This window comes from Anoplopoma fimbria, chromosome 19, assembly GCF_027596085.1.
Source record: "Anoplopoma fimbria isolate UVic2021 breed Golden Eagle Sablefish chromosome 19, Afim_UVic_2022, whole genome shotgun sequence".
Classification (NCBI taxonomy): Eukaryota; Metazoa; Chordata; class Actinopteri; order Perciformes; family Anoplopomatidae; genus Anoplopoma; species Anoplopoma fimbria.
The window spans coordinates 18,918,971-18,940,596 of NC_072467.1; the positions used below are offsets into that span (position 1 = coordinate 18,918,971).

The window sequence follows — 21,626 nt, forward strand, 5'->3', positions numbered from 1 at the left end:
CTGTTGTTTTCCTAATCCCCCTAATTATTACTCACTAACAGTAGTCAAGGTCAATTGCTCTTCTCCTGGCTGTGTGCTGAGCAGTAACTGCGCATCTTCTGGCGGTATTTGGAGCCGTAACTCTCTATGACCCTGTGCTAACAAGCAGGTAATTTGCCAAACAGCTCCCAAATCCCTCCTCTGTGGAGCTTCATTAAATTTGCATGTTCTCCGAGAGCCTTTTTCAATTAATTAATTTAGGAGCAGAGGGAGGGGGGGAGTAATGTGATTCCAAGGAGCCAGCCACACCTTTTCACCCCCTGATTGGTATGAAAATATCAAGGCTGGGCTGTAATCAATAAACTACTTTACATTTCATCGAAGCTCCTCAGTGATTTTCTGAACCAGGGAATTCTTCCCTCTGACTCTCATTGTCTTCTCCATCTTCCTGCCGCTCCGTTCTTTTACCCCGTTGTCCTTGATTGCTGTGCCATAACCACAGCTGGTCCTCAACATGCAAGATAAATCAACCAATTAGGGGTGTATTATTTTAAGGGCTAGCTCCAAATGCAGCAAATCAGCGCTGGCTACTGGAACTGCACCCCATCGAAGCTCCTCGTATTAATCACGATTACCAACAAGCCTGGTGAGCTGGGAGAGAAAATTGGCTTTTAATTGGGGATTTGAGGAGAACGGGATGGGAGAGAGACATCTAACGAGGGAAAAGAGAGCGAGGCAACGTGTGTGTTCTCCAATCTAAGATATAATAGTTTGTGTGAAGGCAGAAAATAAAATCTAGTGTAAAATCTATTCCAAAGATTTGTTTGTGTGGTCAGTATTCAGAGCATATTCGTGTCTTTAAGATAGCAGTCGCTATATTTAACTGCATGTATACGGCTCTAGGGTAAATGAACTATACCCGCTGTGTGTGTGTGTGTGTGTGTGTGTGTGTGTGTGTGTGTGTGTGTGTGTGTGTGTGTGTGTGTGTGTGTGTGTGTGTGTGTGTGTGTGTGTGTGTGTGTGTGTGTGAGAGAGAGTGTGTGAGTGAGTGTGTGTGGTTAGCAGGAAACTGTCAAGCTTGCTCCTGAGGGATACTTATGGCCGACAGCAACATGTAATCTAACATGGAAGACATGCTTGGTAATTACCCACTCCGGGGCCTTTTGGGAGCTCTTTGAGTGACAGCCTGTCCATCTGCATACATGTTAAAGCTCATGTGTGGCTTGGAGTGTGTGTGTGTTCGTGTGTGTGGACTGGATCTCGTATGCCTCGCTACTTGACAGCAGATTGTGGACTTTGAAAGACAAGGCCATCTAACCCCCTTCTCTATCTCCACTGACCAAATCCCCCCCCCTTCCATTCCCCCTCAATTTATCCATATCTCTCATTCAATCCTCCCCTTTTTCTTCATCTTCCTCAATCCCTCCCTCTTTCCCATCTCTCAGATTTGCTCCTCTAGACTAATGAGAGGGTAGAGGATGACACTTATTTTCACAAGATGAATGATCCCTCCTTTGATTCAGAGTATTGGAGAGAGGAGAGAAAAAAAAAAGAAAACACACCAACACGTTAAGGTCCTTAATTGCTTTTTTCCCCTCAAAGAAAGTCAAATTAACATTTAAATGTTCAATAAATGTTTTGTGTGTATCAGTGCTGTTTGTCATGTAAGTGAGGGTGTGTGTGTGTGTGTGTGTGTGTGTGTGTGTGTGTGTGTGTGTGTGTGTGTGTGTGTGTGTGTGTGTGTGTGTGTGTGTGTGTGTGTGTGTGTGTGTGTGTGTGGGTGTGCGTGGCTCCCAGAGTGGAGGCGGTAATGAGAGACACACGCTGCGGAGCCACTGGAGTGTGATGGCAGGACAGACGCTGGCGTCGCGCTACGCTGATCACACACACACTCCGGCTCAGACTAAATACCCTCTCCTGGCTACCGCTTTAATGACATACACGTTATTAAGTCACACATAGTCAAACCACTCAAACACAAACACACACTTTCAAAGGAAGTGCACTCTTTCCCTCTGAATTCATCTCTTCTGTCACGGTGTCGAAGATGCCTTTGTATTTATTGGAGGGAAAGAAAACAACATAATTAGCAACAGACAAGTGCTTCTGGTATTTTCAAAGGCACTTCTGCATAATTGTATATTAAACAGACCTCTATAAAAAATAGGACACAGCTTTAACATTGTAGTGGTCTAATAGTAACTAATCATATTCACTGAAGTACTGGACTTATGTACACTTTTGAGGTACTTTTACTTTAATTTAGTATTCATTTTACTCCACTACATTTAACAGACAGTTTCTTAAGATTTTACCAACAAAACCTAATATCAGTTTATCAAAATTTGATACATTATTACAGATTATCCAACCCAACGGTCTATAAAATGGTTAAACGTAGCTCCACCAAAACCAGCTACAACATAAAAATGTTATTATGCATCATCAATGACAAAATCCCAAAATCAAATTTTTAATAAAATGATTTTGACGGTGTAGTAAGTACTTTAACTTTTGATACTTTTTGTAGATTTTGTTGCTAATACTTTTGCAATGTAATGCATGACTTTTACTGGAGTATCTGCGTCATGTGTTAAAGTTAACTGTCACAGATGTGTGTGTGTGTGTTTAGTGTGTTTTAAAACATGTGTGTCTTTGACAGAGCCCCCTGTCCCCTGGCACTTAACATAATCTGTTTAGTGAACTCGAGCTGAGACTGTGTTTAGTTAATATTTAAGAGCCTTGTTCCTACATCCCCACCCGCTGTTCGTTACGCGCCATCTTTTATTCATAAATACCAAACTCAAATTAGTTTTCACCCAATTCTGAAATATGAGTGTAATTAAGTATGTTTTCTCCCCAGCGCTGCAAAAGGCACAAGAGCTCTTTACTAATTGATGAGAGGCCTATTCATTATTCATGGGTCGAGATGAACGTGTAAATGCCTTGGCACCCATAAAAAGGCCTGAGTCCGCATGGTGGGACGGGTGGGGGGAGAGTTGGGAGGCGCAAGGCAAAAAAGCCACATGAGACTGTAGAGAAGGAAAGAGGAGTGAAGCAGGGGAAGGAGAAAGTCTGCAAAATGGATGTGGGAAGCAGTGACTCGGGCACACACTATATTGTGAACGCCCCACAAAGTTTAGCTCATTTTTAATCTTCTCCTCATCCTCTTGTACTGTTTTGTAACATGCAATATATTGACTGGGTGTGGCACACACACACACACACACACACACACACACACACACACACACACACACACACACACACACACACACACACACACACACACACACACACACACACACACGCACACATACGACACATACGACATATGTCTGGATTGCTTCCATAGAGTTTGACGTACAGCGAATTTGAAATCACAGTGAGGTTATTCAGAGCTGTGCTTTATTGGTTTGACTTAGATAAAAGAAAATGTTGTGTAATGCCTCTGGATCCTGGGAATACCCCCAAACACTGAAACAACAGTGTGACAGCTCACGAGTGTGTCCTTACATGGCAGAGACCAAGAAAAGAGGCCTTTTATTTCCACAAGTGCTCCTTGAAGGGACTTTTCTCAACGTGTATGTGGGTGGCACGCATAGCTCTGTGTCAGTGTGTGTGTTTTAGTGTGAGCCTGCTCAGATTTACAAGCCACAGATGATGTTCATAATTAATAGCAAAAGCCAAATTACAACATTAGAAATTTTGTCAGGGGGCCAGACAGATGAGACGAGACATCCAACTGCTCTCCTCCCGTTTATGGACAACACTGCAAGCAGTCAGTGAGGAAACACGTCATGTCTGCAATATTTATCCGCTTTATGTTTTTGACCTTAAACCCGCTCCAATTGTTTCCCCTCTGTGTATTATGTGGGGAAAATGCAGGTTATACTGTCGGACTGTGTAATACTGATTTAACTAGCCACTCAAAAGACGTAGTGTTGTCTCCCCTTGCTCAGAACTTTCCTCCATGGGGCCTCTACACAATCCATTTTGCTGCTGTAACTGTCTAGAAGGAGCTACAAGGGCTCTGGGGCTGTAAAACTTTTTTTTTTTGTTCAATAACTAATTTCAAGGACTCTCTGAAAATTGCGGCTTATTCCATACTCTTTCCACCTCAATCTCCCCCCTGTGTCTGAGTTATGGGATTTTACTTTTATGTTGCACTATAACTATTATCCACCGTTTTCGACATTTTAACAATTGTATTATATTATTGCTGTTATTATTATAATTATAATTATTATAATTATTATTTTCATCATTATTTATTATTTTTTATTATTATTATTATTATTATTATTATTATTATTATTATTATTATTATTATTATTATTATTATTATTATTATTATTATTAGAAGTAGTGGTAGTGGTAGTAGTATTAGTTGAGTAGTAGTTGTAGTTTTGTGGTTGTTTATCATTATCAAAGGAGGGAGGACAGTTCTGACTTGAGAGCTGCTCTTTCTTAGTGTCCATCTTTACCAGTTTAATCCACTATTGCAAATGAGAGCAGATCTTTTTTTTTTACATGGCCACAGTAGAGTAGAGCATTTCTCTGTGTCTGTGTAAAAGATACCAATGCACCTGCCATTTCACCCTCTTAGGCTGTTAAAGATCTCTCCATTTTCAAATGAATAATTCATTTCAAGGCCACCGGAAGGAAATTCATATTGCATTCCATACATTCAGCACGCAACATACAGTTTGATTTACACTGGCATGCAGGAGTGCAGGATGGTTATGGTGCAGGGAACTGATGATATTGGAAGATATTTGATGACCAGCACTCTATTTGATACCATATGAGCACAACAAATGTGTTGTTGAGGATATATATACCTCAAAATACTTGTATAAGAAAAAATATAATAATAAAAAACAAATGATCTTTGATTGGTGGAAGGTAGTTTGGTTCAATAATTTCAAATCAGATGTGGATGTTTGCATCAGGCTGACAACTTGTATAGTGCTCTCCTATAGAAAATACAAAGTCCTGTTATGGAAGAAAAATGTTTTTTAATAATGTTGCCATGCACGTTACCTATATGGATGGAATAAATGGATGTGTCAGACCTGCGATAGTCTTGGGACCTGTCCTGGGTGGACCCTGCCCAATGTAAGCTGGGATCAGCCCAAGCCCCCCTGTGACCCTGAAACAGGATTAGCGGTGCAGATAATGAATGGATGGACCCTTTGGTGATTTCAATTTTGACGTGGTGTCATAGTTTATCTAACCTCATTGTTGATATGGTACACTGATTAACAGGAAAAAATGGGACTTCATATTAAAACGTTTACCGTTGCCTCGCCTCATCTGCATTGACAGATAAGCTTCTTTTTCCTTGTTGTTCTTACCTCAAAGTCACATCATAATCATCCTCAGAAAATGTCCTCTTTTATGGAGGATGCTTTAACACATTTTGGTTTCGTGGGAAATTATGCCATCTGTGCTGGATTGATCATCATACATCAAGGATAGACCAGTTAACTTTCTCTTAAGTGCTGTTTGTGTTAATGCTCTTTTTCTCCTTCTCTCTTTCTCTCTCTTGTTTCTCTCAGAGCCACAGCAACACATCGGGGACAGATCATTTTCAAGGATGCTCTGGCCCAACAGCTCTGTGAGCAGGGAGGTGAGCAGCATCAGCAGGGAAGACACACTTATATTCCTCTATCCCCCCTTTATATGACAGGAACATGTTCAAATACTGCACTTACAGGAAGATATTCATATGTGGATAGACATGTATGTTGAAGCACACATGTGCACCGACATATATACATACCAAACCCCCTTTCTCACATCCCATTACTGTCCATCATATGCACAAATTGTCGGAATATGGATGACACATTATGGTCGATATGTTGCTTCTTCTCGACAGTGGCATTGCTGCACTGCCTGGCTCTCTTTCTGCCTAATGATGCAGCCAGAGCCAGAGATATTTGGATGTCCTATATTGCCAGCTTAATTTCAGCTTATGCTAAACTCAGCTTTTTACTCCTCTCTCTCTCTCTCTCTCTCTCTCTCTCTCTCTCTCTCTCTCTCTCTGCCGGAGATTTACGCTTTATGGCCAACACTTCTTACATCCACTTTCTGTGACAGCCTTAAGTAGCTATTGACAGACAGTGTAGTCCCAATCTGCATGCTGAGTGTGTATAATTGCTTGTTTACAGGAAAAAAGCCTCCACCTCACTCAAGAACTCCTCCTAATAGATCAAGCGTGACTTTAATGCTTAAAGTGGAGAAGTAAACTAACTGCTGCTTGGGTCTCTTTTTCGCTAACGGTTTCAGGGGGAAAACAACAACATTTCAGCTTAAAGACACACTTAGTCTTTATTGGAAAAAAAACAAAAAACCTCTGTGGCGTGTCCCTGAGGACTCTTCATTACAAGTATGTCCCTCAGCAGGTCATTGGAGTCACGACCGATGACTGCAGCACATGCAAGGAAGAGAGTGCTCAACTTCATGGCCCGATGCCACTTGGGAAAAGATGGCGCTCAGAGCCTTCAGTCAGGTCTGGAAGAGTGACAGAGAGAGACAGCGATATGGCTCTTCTCCTCTGTCTCCTTGCCCGAGAGCTCATCCTCTCACCACCGCTGACACACTGCCTCAGTCTTCTCCCCTCTGCAAATTAAATGTCTGCAGCCAGCGACAGTCACTTAGTTGTTCAGTGCCAAGGCCCCGCAGTATCACACCAACACACCACTACTCACAGCGGACAAGGTGGAAAACAGAGATTCAGAACTTACAAGGCCTTGGAGGCGACAAGTTGTGAATGGGAGCAAACGGTGAAACTAACAGGGAGGTAATGGAAAATATGTAATCACCAGAGACAATGTACAGGTAGGAGAGGTAGGAAAGGTGATAAGAGAAACATGTGCATTCATAAAACCTGCACTTTTTTTTTGTGAAAGCGCGTTTTATGTTTTTGCAATGGGTAATAAGTCATGCAAGATTTAAAAAGTAGTTTATTTGTGCTTTTATGCGTGAAACTTTTCTGCTGCTGTCTTGGCCAGGTCTCCCTCAGAAAAGAGATTTTAAATCTTAACGGGACTATACTGGATAGATAAAGGTTAGATAAATAAACCAAATTGTGCAAAAGCAGAGCAATACAATATAAAGCCAAACATTATGGTAATGACAATTTCTGTCTAATTGGTGAAGGACAGATGGGAGGATGGAAGGACAAAGATGGTGAGATGAAGAGATTATATAATATAATATAGATATAATGAGAAAGTTGACGGTCATGAATTGCAGGTGATTTGAGGGTTGGAGAGAGGAAGTGGTGATTAAACATCATTAATAAAATAAAAGTGGGGAAAGAGTCGACGTGAGCGGCTGGCCAAAGTCCTTTGACGGCCAATAACGCAACGCTCTTTCTGTTGCTGAACTGCTCCAGGAAATCTGAATTACAAATGAGGAATGAACATGCCACGGGCAACAGAAGGCGAAGGGAGGCAGAGGAGAGATGAGAGAAAAGGAGTAAACAGATATGGGCCGGATCATTTCTGGTCTCTTCTGGATTTTCCAAACAGAACAGCCTCGTTTTTTTCTCCACTCTACTCCAATTCACCTTAGTCAGTCCATTTTCCTCTTTCCAAACCCAAACCTGCAACTTCAAAAGAGAAGTCATAAAACTGGAATTTGTAGGGCTGTTAAAATAAAGAAAATTAAACTTGAAAATGACTTTGACATTAAACAAATTGTGCTGTGGTGCAGCCCAAACTGCATAACTTAGAAGAGAAGTGTTATAATGCAGAAACCAACTCAGAAGAAACTGCTCAAATGAAAAACTAGACATACATCATGTTTATTGTCTAAGTTCCTTCAGCAAAGTCAGACTTACCAGAGGATGAGGCGGAGGCCTGTAGCCTTCTCTCTTCCGGTGGGATCAAATAGGCTACCGTCCCAAATTCAGCAGCAGAGTGGCAAAGAGAGTGCAAGCTGCTTTGAGCAAAGTTCCTTCAAATCTAGGCATTAGCATTCAAAGTGGAATAAAAGATATACGGGGGCCAGCTCAAGCCACTTCAGAAGTTCATATGCTTAAGACTCAAGCTTTGAAGAGCTGGAGAATTGAAAGCTATCTAAAGCAGGGTTATGATCCACGGAGTAGAGGGAGGGAAGGAGGAAAAAGAGAAAGGAAGGGATGGAGAGAAAGAAACAGGGCAGGCTGCTCAAATACGAAGACAATCAGGGGCGATCAGCCAGGGTGAAGACTTTTAAGAATATTAGCCGTGGAGATAGAAATAGAAGGTGATATTGGAGTGTGAATTTGAGCTTTGCATGATAAAGAGATAATAAATTATAATGTACATAAGAGATTTAGGGATAAAGAAAGAAGAGGAGAGGTATAAGCCTATAACTCACTGTGGAGCGTCTGACATGCAGCACTTTGCTTCTCAGTAACAGAAAGCCTCCCTGAGTGTTCGCGGAGACAGGTGTTTGTTGTAATGTTTCCACTCTGGTGCCCCTAAAAGCCTGCTGGGACATAAGCAAAGGCTGCCTGGTCCCTTTCTGCTGAACCTGTACTTGTCGTCACCACATTCCTTCATTCAACGTTCAATTCATCCCCTCAATTTAAGATAAGATAAGATAAGATAATCCTTTATTTGTCCCGCAGCGATTTTGCAGGATTACAGCAGCAGAGAGGATAGTGCAAACAAGAGACATGAGTAAAAAACAAGATGAAAACAAGTATTATAAATAAATAAGTAATAACTCAGTAAAGAATATTAAATAAGTTTAAAAAAAAGTTAAAAAATCAACAATAAATAAAATATTATATATACAGACAGAATAATTGTTTCATTGCAGCAACTTCTCTCCCAGTTTGCTTTCATTGACACCCTGTTACTTTATTCAACAACCAGCACAGAAAAATACCCACATTTTGTTCTTACTTGTGGATTCAGAAGACAAAAGTTAATGGTTGTCTGACAAACACTGCTGCAACCAAATGAAATGCACAGCACAACGGAGAGGTATCGTGGCACCAATCAGCACATTGCCAAATTGTTTTGACAGGCTCCTAGAGATGCTTTAAAGCATGATGCAGCAAAATGCAAATTACCAGCACACTTTTAAACGGCTGCAAGTATAGGAACTGACAGGCATGAGGACGAAACAGAAGTACATCTCTGCTCTTACTGAGCGACCATAAAAAGTCGTATTAAGTTCATGTGAGAGGAGCTGAGGTGGATAATGAGGAGAGGTAAGGGGTGGGCTACAGAAGGGTGCTCTGTGCTAGAGGGTGGGGTGGTGGTGGGTGTTCGATGGCGCTGCGGGCCGTCCATCAGCTCTATCTCCTGACAGCAGTCCCTGCGTTCTGCCCGCCATCGCCAGGTCCTCTCATTTCCAGAGAGGGGATAAATCAGGTCTTTATGGGCCTGGCCGAGTGCGCCGCAGCCCAGATGGATTATTAAAGGGACATATAACTCAAAGAGGCCACTGCTCCCTGAGGGACGCCTGATCACAGCCCTCAACAGAGGAGCGACGAGTGGCCTCCCCTCTTCCACCTCCTCGACACCCACCCAGTCTGCCAGCCAGCCTGCTTGCCTGGCTGAACGCCGGCTCGCCTGACATCCCTCATCGTTTCTCACCGCGAGAAACCTTGAGACTTTGCTATCTAGTCTATATGTCTTCCCGTCTTGCATCCTGACAGTCTCCTATATCCTGTTTTTCTCCAGTTTTTCTCATCCCAGTCTTCCTTTCCGTTCATCTGCAGTTAAGACTTTTCCTCTTTTGCGTTTTTTGTTTGTGTAATTGTTTTTAGAATGACTTTAATAACAAGATATGTGGACGAATATACGGTGTGTTTCTCTAATACAATGACAACCTAGAGATGTTTGTCAAAGAGATAAACACAAAACTGCATGCTTAATAACCCCTTTCTATAATTATATCTATTGTGAAAACATCTGTTCTTTACCTTGGATTCCATCTTTACCTATAAACACAGTTAGAAAAGGTAGAAGGACATTGGGAAAATAGTCTTTCTACTTTGCTGGTCTCCTCTTCACTCACCTATGATTATTGTAATGATGCCAATTGAAGCCCACACAAAGGCCCTGGTTTTTTCGCTGAGTGGAGTGAAGTGGCTCCTATCTGACCTTGGAGAACCATTTCTTTCTAGTCATTGTAAAAAGGCAAAAACAACAGCATCCTGCGTCCCGGTGAGTCGGTAATTGCAACCGCCAGTTAGACGTGGAGCAACTCGACTTCAAACACTGTTCACAACGTCAAGGATGTGAGTCAGACGAAAGGAGGGAAAAAGAGCAAACGAGAAGAGAACAAGGGAGATTTGGAAAGAGCGGGTGCAGTTTACAGGGGTGGGGAGGAAAGAAATCGGAGAGAGAGAGAGAAGAGATTAGAGCTGGAAGATGGAGAGAAGAGGGGGAGAAGATTTAACATGACTTGTGCCCTGTGCTCTTTGTGCCGAGATGTCTGAGTCTGCCAAAGCTTATGCTCATTTCGTCCCCCCTTGTATCACCCCAACCCGGCTCGTCAGCACCCATCCGATTTTTAGTCCCTGTGTAGTTTATTGAGTATCCCCTCCTTTTTGTTGTTGCTGTTTATATGTGTGCATATGTGTGCATGTGCATATTAGGGAAATAGCAGAGAGGGTTTGGTCAGCTCTGGAAGGAAAAGCCGTCTGTGTGTGTGTGTGTGTGTGTGTGTGTGTGTGTGTGTGTGTGTGTGTGTGTGTGTGTGTGTGTGTGTGTGTGTGTGTGTGTGTGTGTGTGTGTGTGTGTGTGTGTGTGTGTGTGTGTGTGTGTGTGTGTGCATTTCTATCTGTGTGTGTGTGTGTCCCTCTCTGCCTGCTCGTCAGTATAAGCCCTGGCCAAGGAGATACAGGCATTAGCAGAGATGAGCCGCAAATAGAGGAGGCAGTAATTGAAGTCTTTAAGAAAGTGAGAGGGGATTAATCCAAGTGAAATGAGCGCCACTGTCTGCTCCCGATGCTCAGAGGGTTAGGCAGAGAGAGAGAGAGAGAGAGAGAGAGAGAGACAGAATGGGTGCGGATGGAGGGGTTGGGCAGGAGGGAGAGATTTTGATAGAAGGAGAGAGAGAGAGACAGCAGGAGAGCGTGATGAAGCATGGAAAAAGAAAACTGTAAATGAGGCCTTTTTGGAAGCTTGAAGGGATTATCCACCCAAAAAAAAAAAAAAAAAAAAAAAAAAAAAAAAAAAAAAAAAAAAAAATCTTTTGGGCCTTTCTCCAGCCAAATGGCCTCACTAGAAAGACTGAGGGAGATTTAGAAGGGTTTGTTTAAGAGAGAGACTGTAGAGAGCAGAATACTAACCAAGCATTTATTACTGTATGTCAGTTTAAGAGGGTGGATTACCAGGAATCAGGTTTTAGAACACGCTCCTCTCAGGTTGAATATTACAGATGAACACATACTCATGTAAACTGAGCACACAAACAGCATATTTCATTTTTTTTATTACAGTTTAATGGGAATGTTAATAGGGTACGAGAAACATGAGAGAGTTGCACATGCTGGGATTGATAGCTCCTCTAAACATGTTTCGAATCAGCCGACATTTGAGGATTAGAGGGTGAGGAAAGGGAGAGAGCAAGGGGAGACGGAGTGGGAGTAAGAGGGCCCTTTGATCTGCTTTTAATGGGCTACATCGTGGAGCCCGGGCTCCAGCCATGGAGCTGAGCATCAGGGCCACCAGAGCGGCAGCAACGGTCGCAGCCAGTGAACCGCCCGGCTCTGCCACTAAGACTCCAACTTCTTCAGTCAGCATGAAACTTTTCCATCACTCTGTGAATAGTAAATCCATTTCTAAGTGCCCGGCATTTGGATCCAATGGGAAGAAATTACAGTTTGAGCTGCATATCAAGACATTTGCAGAGCCATAACGATAGTGAGAAATCTTTTTTTTGGTTAATCCCTCCTCTTTTGATTTAGGATCCGTTGTTTATGGGGTTTTTTAGGTGGGCTTCTCAACTGTAAGCCCCTCTCTTCAGAGGAAATTTTTAAAACTGCTGCAAGGTTTGAATGAAACTCTTAAGTCGCTTGAAAGGAAACTTTTGAATGAGTGCGTTATCTTAGTGTGTTTTATCAGGTAGGCAGACCCATCCTGGATGAGAATACTGCAGCAGATTATCCTTCTCTTCAGTCTGGAGTAAGGCAGTCTTTAAAAAAAAAAAACACCTACCAGAGCAGAGTAAAGAAGCTCAAAGGGATTGAAGGGTCACATGTTCATAAAGGTTAAAGCCACTGTGCAAAACCCAACAGTGGCTGATTACGAAACTATTTTTAATTCAAATTCTCCAATATGGGCGAGGAATAAAAACTCTGAAAATTTGCTTTCCAAGATAAAAACAAGGGTGAGCAAATTGCACTTTGATATATGTTCTCAGTAGCTGAACCTTAAATATAAAAAAGGGAGTTTTAAGTTTGATTACCTGGTTCGTCTTTTAGTGCAAGTCTAAATTTTAGTATATAACATCCACCAAACTGCATTATTTGTCACACCCTCCCAGTCTTTTTTTTTCTCTGTGCACCAGTTAATAAAACACCAAAACTAATGTATCAAAATGTCCTCAGTTTGATTTGATTTATAACTGATTGATTATAAGAGAGCAATCAGTTTTAAACGTCATGAGTTCCTCCATCTCTTCTAGAACAAAGGTCACACCCGTACAGTACAACTTCATGGTTTTTTTCTAAAATGTGGATGCAGACTGTATTCTATAAAGTGCTCTCAGTGATTAAGTCAGAGCCACTGTGTTTTTTTTAAACCCATGTTTGATTCATTAAATCTCAACACTCGCCTCCCTCCTCCTCTCAGGGCTGTGTCTCCCCTGGGAGAGATTGATGGTTGAGTGTGTTAGCTAGGCAGTGGCCACAGATTAGAGCACACCGGTGCCTCTGGGGTGGATGGCGGTTAATTGCCGTTGAACCGTTAATCATGGCCACCCGTCCTTTCATTACTGAAAGGAATTAACATCAGGCAGCCAGGAGACTGCAGCCGTGCCCGGCCAGGACACGGAGAAAGTTTGTTTCACTCAGATGATAGAAGAATGGGCCCGTTTCCCTGCCCTAATGACTTATTATACAATTAACAATGCAAAACTGCACAGATAGGAAAAAGTGGTGCAGTCTGTACATTTACTTTTGTCCGTACATTAACATGAAGGTTCATACGTGCACTTCCACAGCTTTCAATCTGTCTTCTAAAACAAACTGCCTGTAAATTAGTCCCAGGACCGTCATCAGACTACACCTGTGTATACTCGTTGTTGCTACAGAATAACTAACAATGTTTCCTTTCTTCTTCTCTGTTTCTGTTTCAGCTCCAACCGAGTCCCCATTGAGACCTAGTCTTGGTGAGTCTGCATGCTTTTCTTTTGATGCTATAATCACACAGGTAATTGCAACATCAAATACAAGGAATCATACAGCCTGTGTCTAACTGTGAGCATATGGTGTGTGTGTGTGTGTGTGTGTGTGTGTGTGTGTGTGTGTGTGTGTGTGTGTGTGTGTGTGTGTGTGTGTGTGTGTGTGTGTGTGTGTGTGTGTGTGTGTGTGTGTGTGTGTGTGTGTGTGTGTGTGTAGTGGAGCTCCACGGTAAACATGCTGTGCTGCGTGACGACTTTGACTCCAACCTACAAGGAGAGCTGGACTCGAGCATCTGGTAGGTGAAAAGGTTACGACTCTTCTTGTGATTATAAGAGAGCAATCACTTTCTAAATCTTTGGTGTGCTGCCTTGATACTTGTACTTTTGTTATAACTCCTTTTTCTCTCCTCTCCTCTCCTCTCCTCTCCTCTCCTCTTCTCTCCTCTCTTCTCAGGTCTGAGTGCCGGAACTGTGAGGTGGGAGAGCAGTGTGGTGTACTGATGCATGGCAGAGCGGTCACTTTCTGTGAGCCCCTTGGAGAACGCGAGCTGGTAACTGCCATGTTTGACCACACAGCCACCGCTGTACATTTTACGGCCCATTGACCATACATCCAAACCAACCACTCGATAAGCCACAACCACAGCTACAGTAAATCCAAGATATTTCTGTGCATCTAGTTAGGGAAAGCAAGCTTAGAAACAAACTTTTCGCCCTGTGCTAGGCTGGGCAGAACTTAACATGCTAAAATATAGAGGTAGCCCTACCTCAAACAAAAAACAACTAAAAGTAAACATGGAGCCGCATGTCCCGGTAAAAATGTATGGAAATAGAAGGACTGATTTCGCTTCTTGCACATTCACACAACTTTATGTGTTTCATGATTTGATTGTTTTATCTGCATCATTTGTGTCAGCAGGTTATAAAACTTTTTTTAGTCATCTACCAACTTTAAGTCGAAACATTTCTGCAAATAGACTTCTCAAACCACTGCAGAACACAGATCTTACAGTATGGCATGCATAATGTTACATATAAAAGGATACGCACACGTAAATAATGCCAACACACACCCATACACTCATAATTGCGTATCAAACCATTTCATGCCCTCTTTCTATCTTTACAAAGTTGATTTCAGACTATTTATTTTGCTGTGAGAGATGAAAGCCAGTCAGCAGCCGATAAGTGTTTAGTGCCTCATGAGTCTATTTACTTTTCTGATGAACAGTTGCTTTGTCTGTCACTGCTCCAAATGTTTGATTCCGCTGCCTGGCAGCTCTTCTGTCAAGTGCCACAAGCTTGCACATCTAGAAACAGAACCGTTTACACACACAACGTCTCAAATATAATATCATTGACAATGAGAACAGCTTTTCATGAGCACACAGCCTCATCATTTGCTTCCCTCACACACTCTCTCCCACACACACTTCTAGACTTTGTGTTTTATACATGTTATACTCACCTCCAGTGGTTGAAGTTTTCACCCTTCCGCAGTGATGTGGCAATATGTTGAATACACTTTACAACACTGTTCGTTGGTGATACAAGTGCAAAAGACTTGGGACTTTTAAGTTTAAGTGCAGCAAATCATATAGATTTATGATGTTGATTATTTATGGGTGATATCCTAAACTTCCTTGTGTATCTTCCCCAGACCACTGTACCGCTCAACACCAGCACAGCCTCAGTCCTGCAGTTTGCCCTTGGTGAGTATTAAATCTCCTCACGCATTGCAAACAAAAGATGAAGACATATTTGGTATAACAGGCTTTTATACAGCATGAGACCTTTTTAACCCTGTTCAAATATCTTAGCCCCTTCGTGCAACAGTGTTTTGCAGCCAGGACAATAGATCCCTTCGTGATCCTCAAGCATGTTTTGTCCTGTTTCATGCCAGTGTGCTCCTTTCTCTCTCCGCCTCTCCTATCACAATAATGAATTATTTAAAATATTCTGTAAAGACATCCAGAAAGGTCGTGGGAGAGTTTTTAAGAGTATGTGGCATGTTGTATTTTTCATGTCCATTACATGTATCCACCAATTCTCATGGGAACATGACTGGGAAGAAAAAAAGAGTACATACTGTAACGACAACCCCTCACCCCCCTCCACCTGCAGGTCTCTTTCACTCTCTCTGGCTGTGCTCTCGTTTGCAGGTCGTTAATATACGTTTGTGATGCAGTAGTGTTGTGTGTGGAGCGGTTCAGTAGAGCAGTGCATTGCAATGAAGTGGTGGCAGGTTAATGCACGACTGTATTCAGTGGGGATGGGGCAGCACGGCAGGACATAGACGATGCACACCATCAGGTGGTGAAGAGGATGGGGGAGAGGAAAGGGTGGGATGTGGGGGTTAGCCTGCTTGGTCCATTAGCCACCTTTTGACCCCACCAGCTCCCACTGCACCCACACAAACACATATTTTATAGGCGCAAAAATATTCTGATCCCACACAAACTTGTCAAGCAGAAGTGCACAAGAATATTGTCACACATACGCACATGCGCTAACAGTGTCAAGCTGTAGTTTGCTATAGAGTCTGGTCCTACATCAGCTCCCCCGATCACCTCTACATACTTCTCTCTCAGCCCTGTTAAGCTGCTGATCTCTTAGTTCCACCATGAAACCGTTTAGACCTCATTTTCCACTTGGCTAAAGGGGGAATGTGGGAGCAATCAGTTAGAAGAAGCCATCACGGCGGGCCTGGCTGCCCCTCAGGGCACACTAAGGATCATTGCCCTGCTGATGAAATTCAATTGTTGGAAAAAAAAAAGAAACTAGCTAACACTTTCAGTCGCTGTTCCCCTCAACAAGAGTGTTAACTGTCATATATGTCTGTCCTCTGTGTGCGTTTGTGTTCCCCAGGCTCAGGATCCTGCCGGTTTAGTTACTCAGACCCCAGCATCACTGTGTCATACAGTCTAAGTGGTAACGCCAACACCTCAGATGACTGGATCGCACTGGAGAAGATCAGGTCTCTCTCTCTCTCTTTCTCTCCTCCTCTTCCTCCTTCCTCATCCATCCCACAGTCCTTCCATCTGTTATGAACACCCGTCCTCCTTTTTCCCTCGTTCACACCTCCCCCTCTCGATTTGTCATTCCTCTCCTGTTGGTTTCTCTACGATCCCCCTGTTTTTCATCCCTCTATCCCTGCCTCCCTCTGTTTGGTCAGCTCAGAGGGAGAACAGAGGCATAATGTAATGATGAAGTGTTTTAACTACAATATTTACCTAATAAGTGGATGTTATACTTGTGGGCAGACACAGAAATCAAACTCATAAATCAACTATTAATACTCTTGGACTCATTCTGAAACCTGCTTTTTTTCTCTCTCAGATTCATTCCACCATAAGGACAAGTAGTGTCTCTCCATATGTGGCTATTTCAGCCTCATTTAAATGATTAATGATGATTATTTAATGCATAAACATGTAGCACTTAATTACATAAACACAGCCATCACACACAAGACCCTCATGTTAAATGTTTCTCCTCCAGAGCCCCGACCAACAGCAGCACCGTCATCCACCTGCTTCCGCTGCCACATCAATCCAGGGCTGATGGCGTTCGTGTCCGTTGGTCTCAGGAGGTCCCCCATGGCCCAGAGGGCTACGAGTCCTGCTGGGGGCTTGACAACGTGCTGCTGGTCAATGCTGCCCACAAAGCCCCACTCATGGAGGACAACTTGGACCCTCCAGACACTGCAAACTGGCTCTTCTTCCCTGGAGCTACCGTCAAGGTACACCGATAAATAAGGGGACATTTACAGGGATTCCCTTCTTTACACATGGATTTCATTTACAAAGAAATATCATAGATGACCTAATGATCAGTCAAATGAATAAACTGGCTGTTGCCAATCAACTTATCCTCAGCTGCATGTTAAAGCTGAGTAAATACCATAATCATGAGGTGCTTTCAACCTTAGAGCAAGGGAAGAACATTTCCACGTGAAAAACACTGCTTTGCAAAAGTGGTAAACTGTTGCATGTGTTAACACCTGTGTTCTTATTGGCCAGCACGCCTGTCAGTCCGAGGGCAACGCCCTGTATTTCCATGGCGGGGAGGGAGTTGGCCACAGCTTTGCCACCACCAGAGACATCGACCTGCATCGTGAGGAGGGAAGGAGCTACTGGGAGGAAGACTTTGAAAGCCCACCATCCAAGTAAGCCAAGATGATGGTCTCATTTCTTCCCCCGACCCCCTTTATGGGATCATTTTGTCAGATTACATTTACAATTTACATTTGCACATAAGAGGCTGCACGGTGGTGTAGTGGTTAGCACTGTCGCCTCACAGCAAGAGGGGCCCGGGTTCAATTCCCTGGTCAGACAACTGCATGTTCTCCCCGTGTCAGCGTGGGTTCTCTCCGGGTTCTCCGGCTTCCTCCCACAGTCCAAAGACATGCAGCTTAGGTGCATTGAAGACTCTAAATTGCCCGTAGGTGCGAATGTGAGTGTGAATGGTTGTTTGTCTCTATATGTCAGCCCTGCGACAGACTGGCGACCTGTCCAGGGTGAACCCTGCCTTCGCCCATTGACAGCTGGGATCGGCTCCAGCACCCCTGCGACCCTTAACTGGATAAGCAGGGTACGGAAAATGGATGGATGGATGGATTTGCACATAAGAACACCATAGAAATACAACAAAACAATTACAGGGAAAGGTCAAACTAAATAATTAAAACTAAATAATGTACAAACACAACAAAACACTTAAATATGACATTATTAAATCCAAATCTATACAGATTTGGAGGTTGCCAGACCTGAGGCAGTAGTATTTTATGCAGTTAAAAGAACAAAATATTACCAGAGCCAACTTAAACCCACGAAAACATCCTTAACAAATGTAGGGTCAGTTTGGGATGATAATTTATAAAATGATTTAACACCAGGCCAAATAATAGCTGGGAAAGAAAGAGTTAATAGAGAGAGATTATTTTGGTAGCATTTCAGTGCTCTGGCATTTCTCTGTGTGTGTATATGCGAATGCTTTGACACCTGTCACTTGTCATATGCCAAGCGATGCGACATGCAGCGTGTTGCACAAGTTTTAGTCAAGCATGGGGGGCTGACACAGGTGAATTCTATGCCTCTGACTGCTACAGAGACAGCAGTCCATCTGTTCAGAGTGAGACATATACACACACACACACACACACACACACACACACACACACACACACACACACACACACACACACACACACACACACACACACACACACACACACACACACACACACACACACAAACACACACACTTGCTTTCGAACACATACTGGACAGCAGACAGCAAGGCAGCACAGTCAGAGGCACTGCAAGAGGCAGAGAGATAAAAGAAGAGAGATGATGTGTTACTGCCAGAGAGTCATTAACAGACCTCATGCACCAGCTCTGTCAGCACGCTTCTTCATTAATGAGAAGGATCTAAAACAGTAGAGTATTTCTACCGGCCGCCCCACACCCTCACACCTTTCCTGCAGCATGCCAACATGCTACACTGCATGCTTTCCTTCACCTATCAGACGTCATGAGTCGGCTCATGTGTGTGTGCAGACAGGGAGAGTTTTTGCTTGTGTTAAGGCTACTCTCCAATAAGTGTCATTTAACCCAATACTGGCTGTGACAGATACACAAGAAAAGGAAAGGGGAGCGAAAAGAGAAAGAGGCAGTGGAGGTGGAGGAACACAGGAGAGGGCTGACACACTGAGTTAACTTCTGTCAGTGCTAATGAGGATCCTCTCTCCGCTGTGCAGAGATATGTGTCGGTATGTGTGTGTGTGTGTGTGTGTGTGTGTGTGTGTGTGTGCCTGTCCTTCATGTGTGAGTCCTCTTACAGGTGATTTATGCTGTATCACTGGCATTGTGTGTTTGTTTACCGGCAAGTTGCAAATTATGGCAACTGTTTACTGACTTCAGTAATACTCTAGGGGGAAATGTTGTATTAAAGAGGCAATCTCTAAACGCAGGTGTTTGCATCCTGTGATTTCCGTGTGCTAACAGGTCAATAAAGTCTCATTTGGAGTTAATATTTGGCTAAGGTTAAGTGCTTAAGATGTAGCAATAAAAGAAGCCCCTTTGTTTACTTTTCTATTAACTTCACTGTAAATTACATATTCACATTACATTGTTATTTTCAGGCTTACTTTCCTTCTTTAACTGAACTTACTCTCAAGAATTAATTGTTACTTTCAAACTATATTCAGGCCATAAACCATCTGACTGAATTTAAGTTTTTTAGAGTCGTACATCTTGTGGCATGATTGCTTGAATGGCTTGTTTTTATTATTAATGTTGTTGAAATACTGCCACATTATTCATGTACCCCTTATTTCAAATATATTAATGTCTACATTTTTTGCCATAAATATTTAGTGTTGATAAACTACTTTTACTTACTAAACCTGCCCTCCCTCCCTGTGCTTTATTTACCCAGTTGGGACATAGAGGGAGCTGTCTACGGGACCCAGTGTGGAGAGATTGAGTCGGGCTCAGCAGTGGTGTTTGAGAAGGAGGGCCGGAGGAGAGTGTGCACCCCCTACATCGACACCACGTCCTATGGAAACCTTCGCTTCTACTTCACCATGGGTACGGAAACCCCCACATGTATTTGTCTTTAACAAAGGTAGATTTGCACAAAAGTATGTTACATTGCTGAGGCGTGTTTGTGTTTAGGTGGTGGTGAATGTGATCCAGGAGAGTCTCATGAGAACGACGTGATTCTGTTTGGGAGGTCTGAAGGCAGGAGGGAACGTGTGGCCCTCGACACCCTTCCTTACTCTTCTTACAGGGTGAGACATACACACACATGTTCACACACACACACACACAAACAAAAAAATGTGTACTTGTACTCTCGATCAAAACCTTATAGTTAATACGCCTGAAGTGCTCGCTTTACTGTATACCAGTAAATATCTATGAATTTTGACTATTAGGTTCCTCGACAAGATACTTTAGATCGCAACAGCAGTGTTGTTCAGATCAATAGAATCAATAAAGAGTCAAACTTTGGAATAGCTTTTGTTTGTGTGTAAAATATATTGTTGTCGTTTTGTTTCTCCCTGAAATATGCTTAACTCCAGCACCAGTGCATTTCCATTCCAAGACATTTTATTAGAGCTGAAACTACAAGATGATAGATTAGTAATCAGTAGGTATTTTGATAATTTATGTCATTTTTAAGCAAAAATGCTGAACATTTATCTGTTCCAGCTTTGCAACTGTGAGGTTCTGCTGCTTTTCTTTGATAATAAACTGAATATTTGGGGATTTTGGACTGTTGGTTAAACAAGTCAAGCATCTTCCCTCTGGTCTGATCTTTTCATCTATCCTCTGTTCATCTATCCTCTGTTCATCTATCCTCTGCTCATCTATCCTTCATTCTGTTCATCCTTTCTAAGACTCCTGCTGTGGTGTCGGTGGCGCTGCCCACTGAGCTACAAACACCAGTCACCCAGTTCTGCTTGGAGCAGCAGTCACATGGGGGTGCCAACCGTCATGTTTGGGCTGTGGACTTCATGCAGCTGCTCCCTGTGCTGCCTGGCACCCACACACACGTTGCTCAGTTCTCCATCAACCTCGGCTGTGGCTCCTACCAGCCAGCCAACAGGTGTGACACATTTTAAAACTAGGTTAGGCAGCGCTTTTATGTGAAAATGTTGCCACTTTTCATGTCAAAATCACGAAATTGGGCTGCACCAAAGGAGACCTCCCAATGGAGACACCTTTGATTCACTCGGTGATTTTGGTTAAAAAATGGTAAATAGTGCAAAGGGAACTTAAGGGCACAATGCTTAAATGTTTCTAAACAGCAGCATCTAGAGAAATCAATTGACCTCTGACAATTAGAAATGTGAGTTCAAGAAGTTTGTGACAATTGTGTTCCATTTCTTTTTCGGTATTCAAATCCTCAAGTCTCAAACATTTAAAGATACTGCTGTATTAAATTGAGGAGTTCTTTTGAATAAAAGAGTAGAAGGAGTAAAGTTAAAGGCTCTACAGTGGAGACTCTGGAGACATCGTTCACTTTTTCTTATCTAATCTAAATTAGAGCGCTTGGGTCATTTAACTCTATTTTAGTTTGAAAATTGAAATGTGGAGATAAGACGTTCTCTGTTGTTTTTCATTAGCGTGAGTCTGGACTTTTCCACCAACCACGGCCGCTCCTGGTCTCTGCTCCACACTGAGTGTCTCCCAGAGCTCTGTGCTGGACCCCATCTACCTCACAGCACCGTCTACTCCTCTGACAACTACAGCGGGTATGAATGAGTC

At 42.8% G+C, this 21,626-nt stretch overlaps 1 protein-coding gene across 1 annotated transcript in view; it reads left to right on the forward strand.

Annotated features, from left to right (window-relative positions):
- Positions 1-21,626, forward strand: part of reln (reelin) — a 93,570-nt gene that overhangs the window by 41,564 nt on the left and 30,380 nt on the right. Inside the window, exons 4-15 of the mRNA XM_054619925.1 lie at positions 5,544-5,614; positions 13,300-13,332; positions 13,562-13,640; positions 13,799-13,895; positions 15,005-15,056; positions 16,213-16,321; positions 16,846-17,086; positions 17,367-17,512; positions 19,789-19,940; positions 20,028-20,143; positions 20,756-20,964; positions 21,485-21,613. Coding sequence (XP_054475900.1) covers positions 5,544-5,614; positions 13,300-13,332; positions 13,562-13,640; positions 13,799-13,895; positions 15,005-15,056; positions 16,213-16,321; positions 16,846-17,086; positions 17,367-17,512; positions 19,789-19,940; positions 20,028-20,143; positions 20,756-20,964; positions 21,485-21,613 — 1,434 coding nt within the window. The remainder of the gene's footprint in view (positions 1-5,543; positions 5,615-13,299; positions 13,333-13,561; positions 13,641-13,798; positions 13,896-15,004; positions 15,057-16,212; positions 16,322-16,845; positions 17,087-17,366; positions 17,513-19,788; positions 19,941-20,027; positions 20,144-20,755; positions 20,965-21,484; positions 21,614-21,626) is intronic.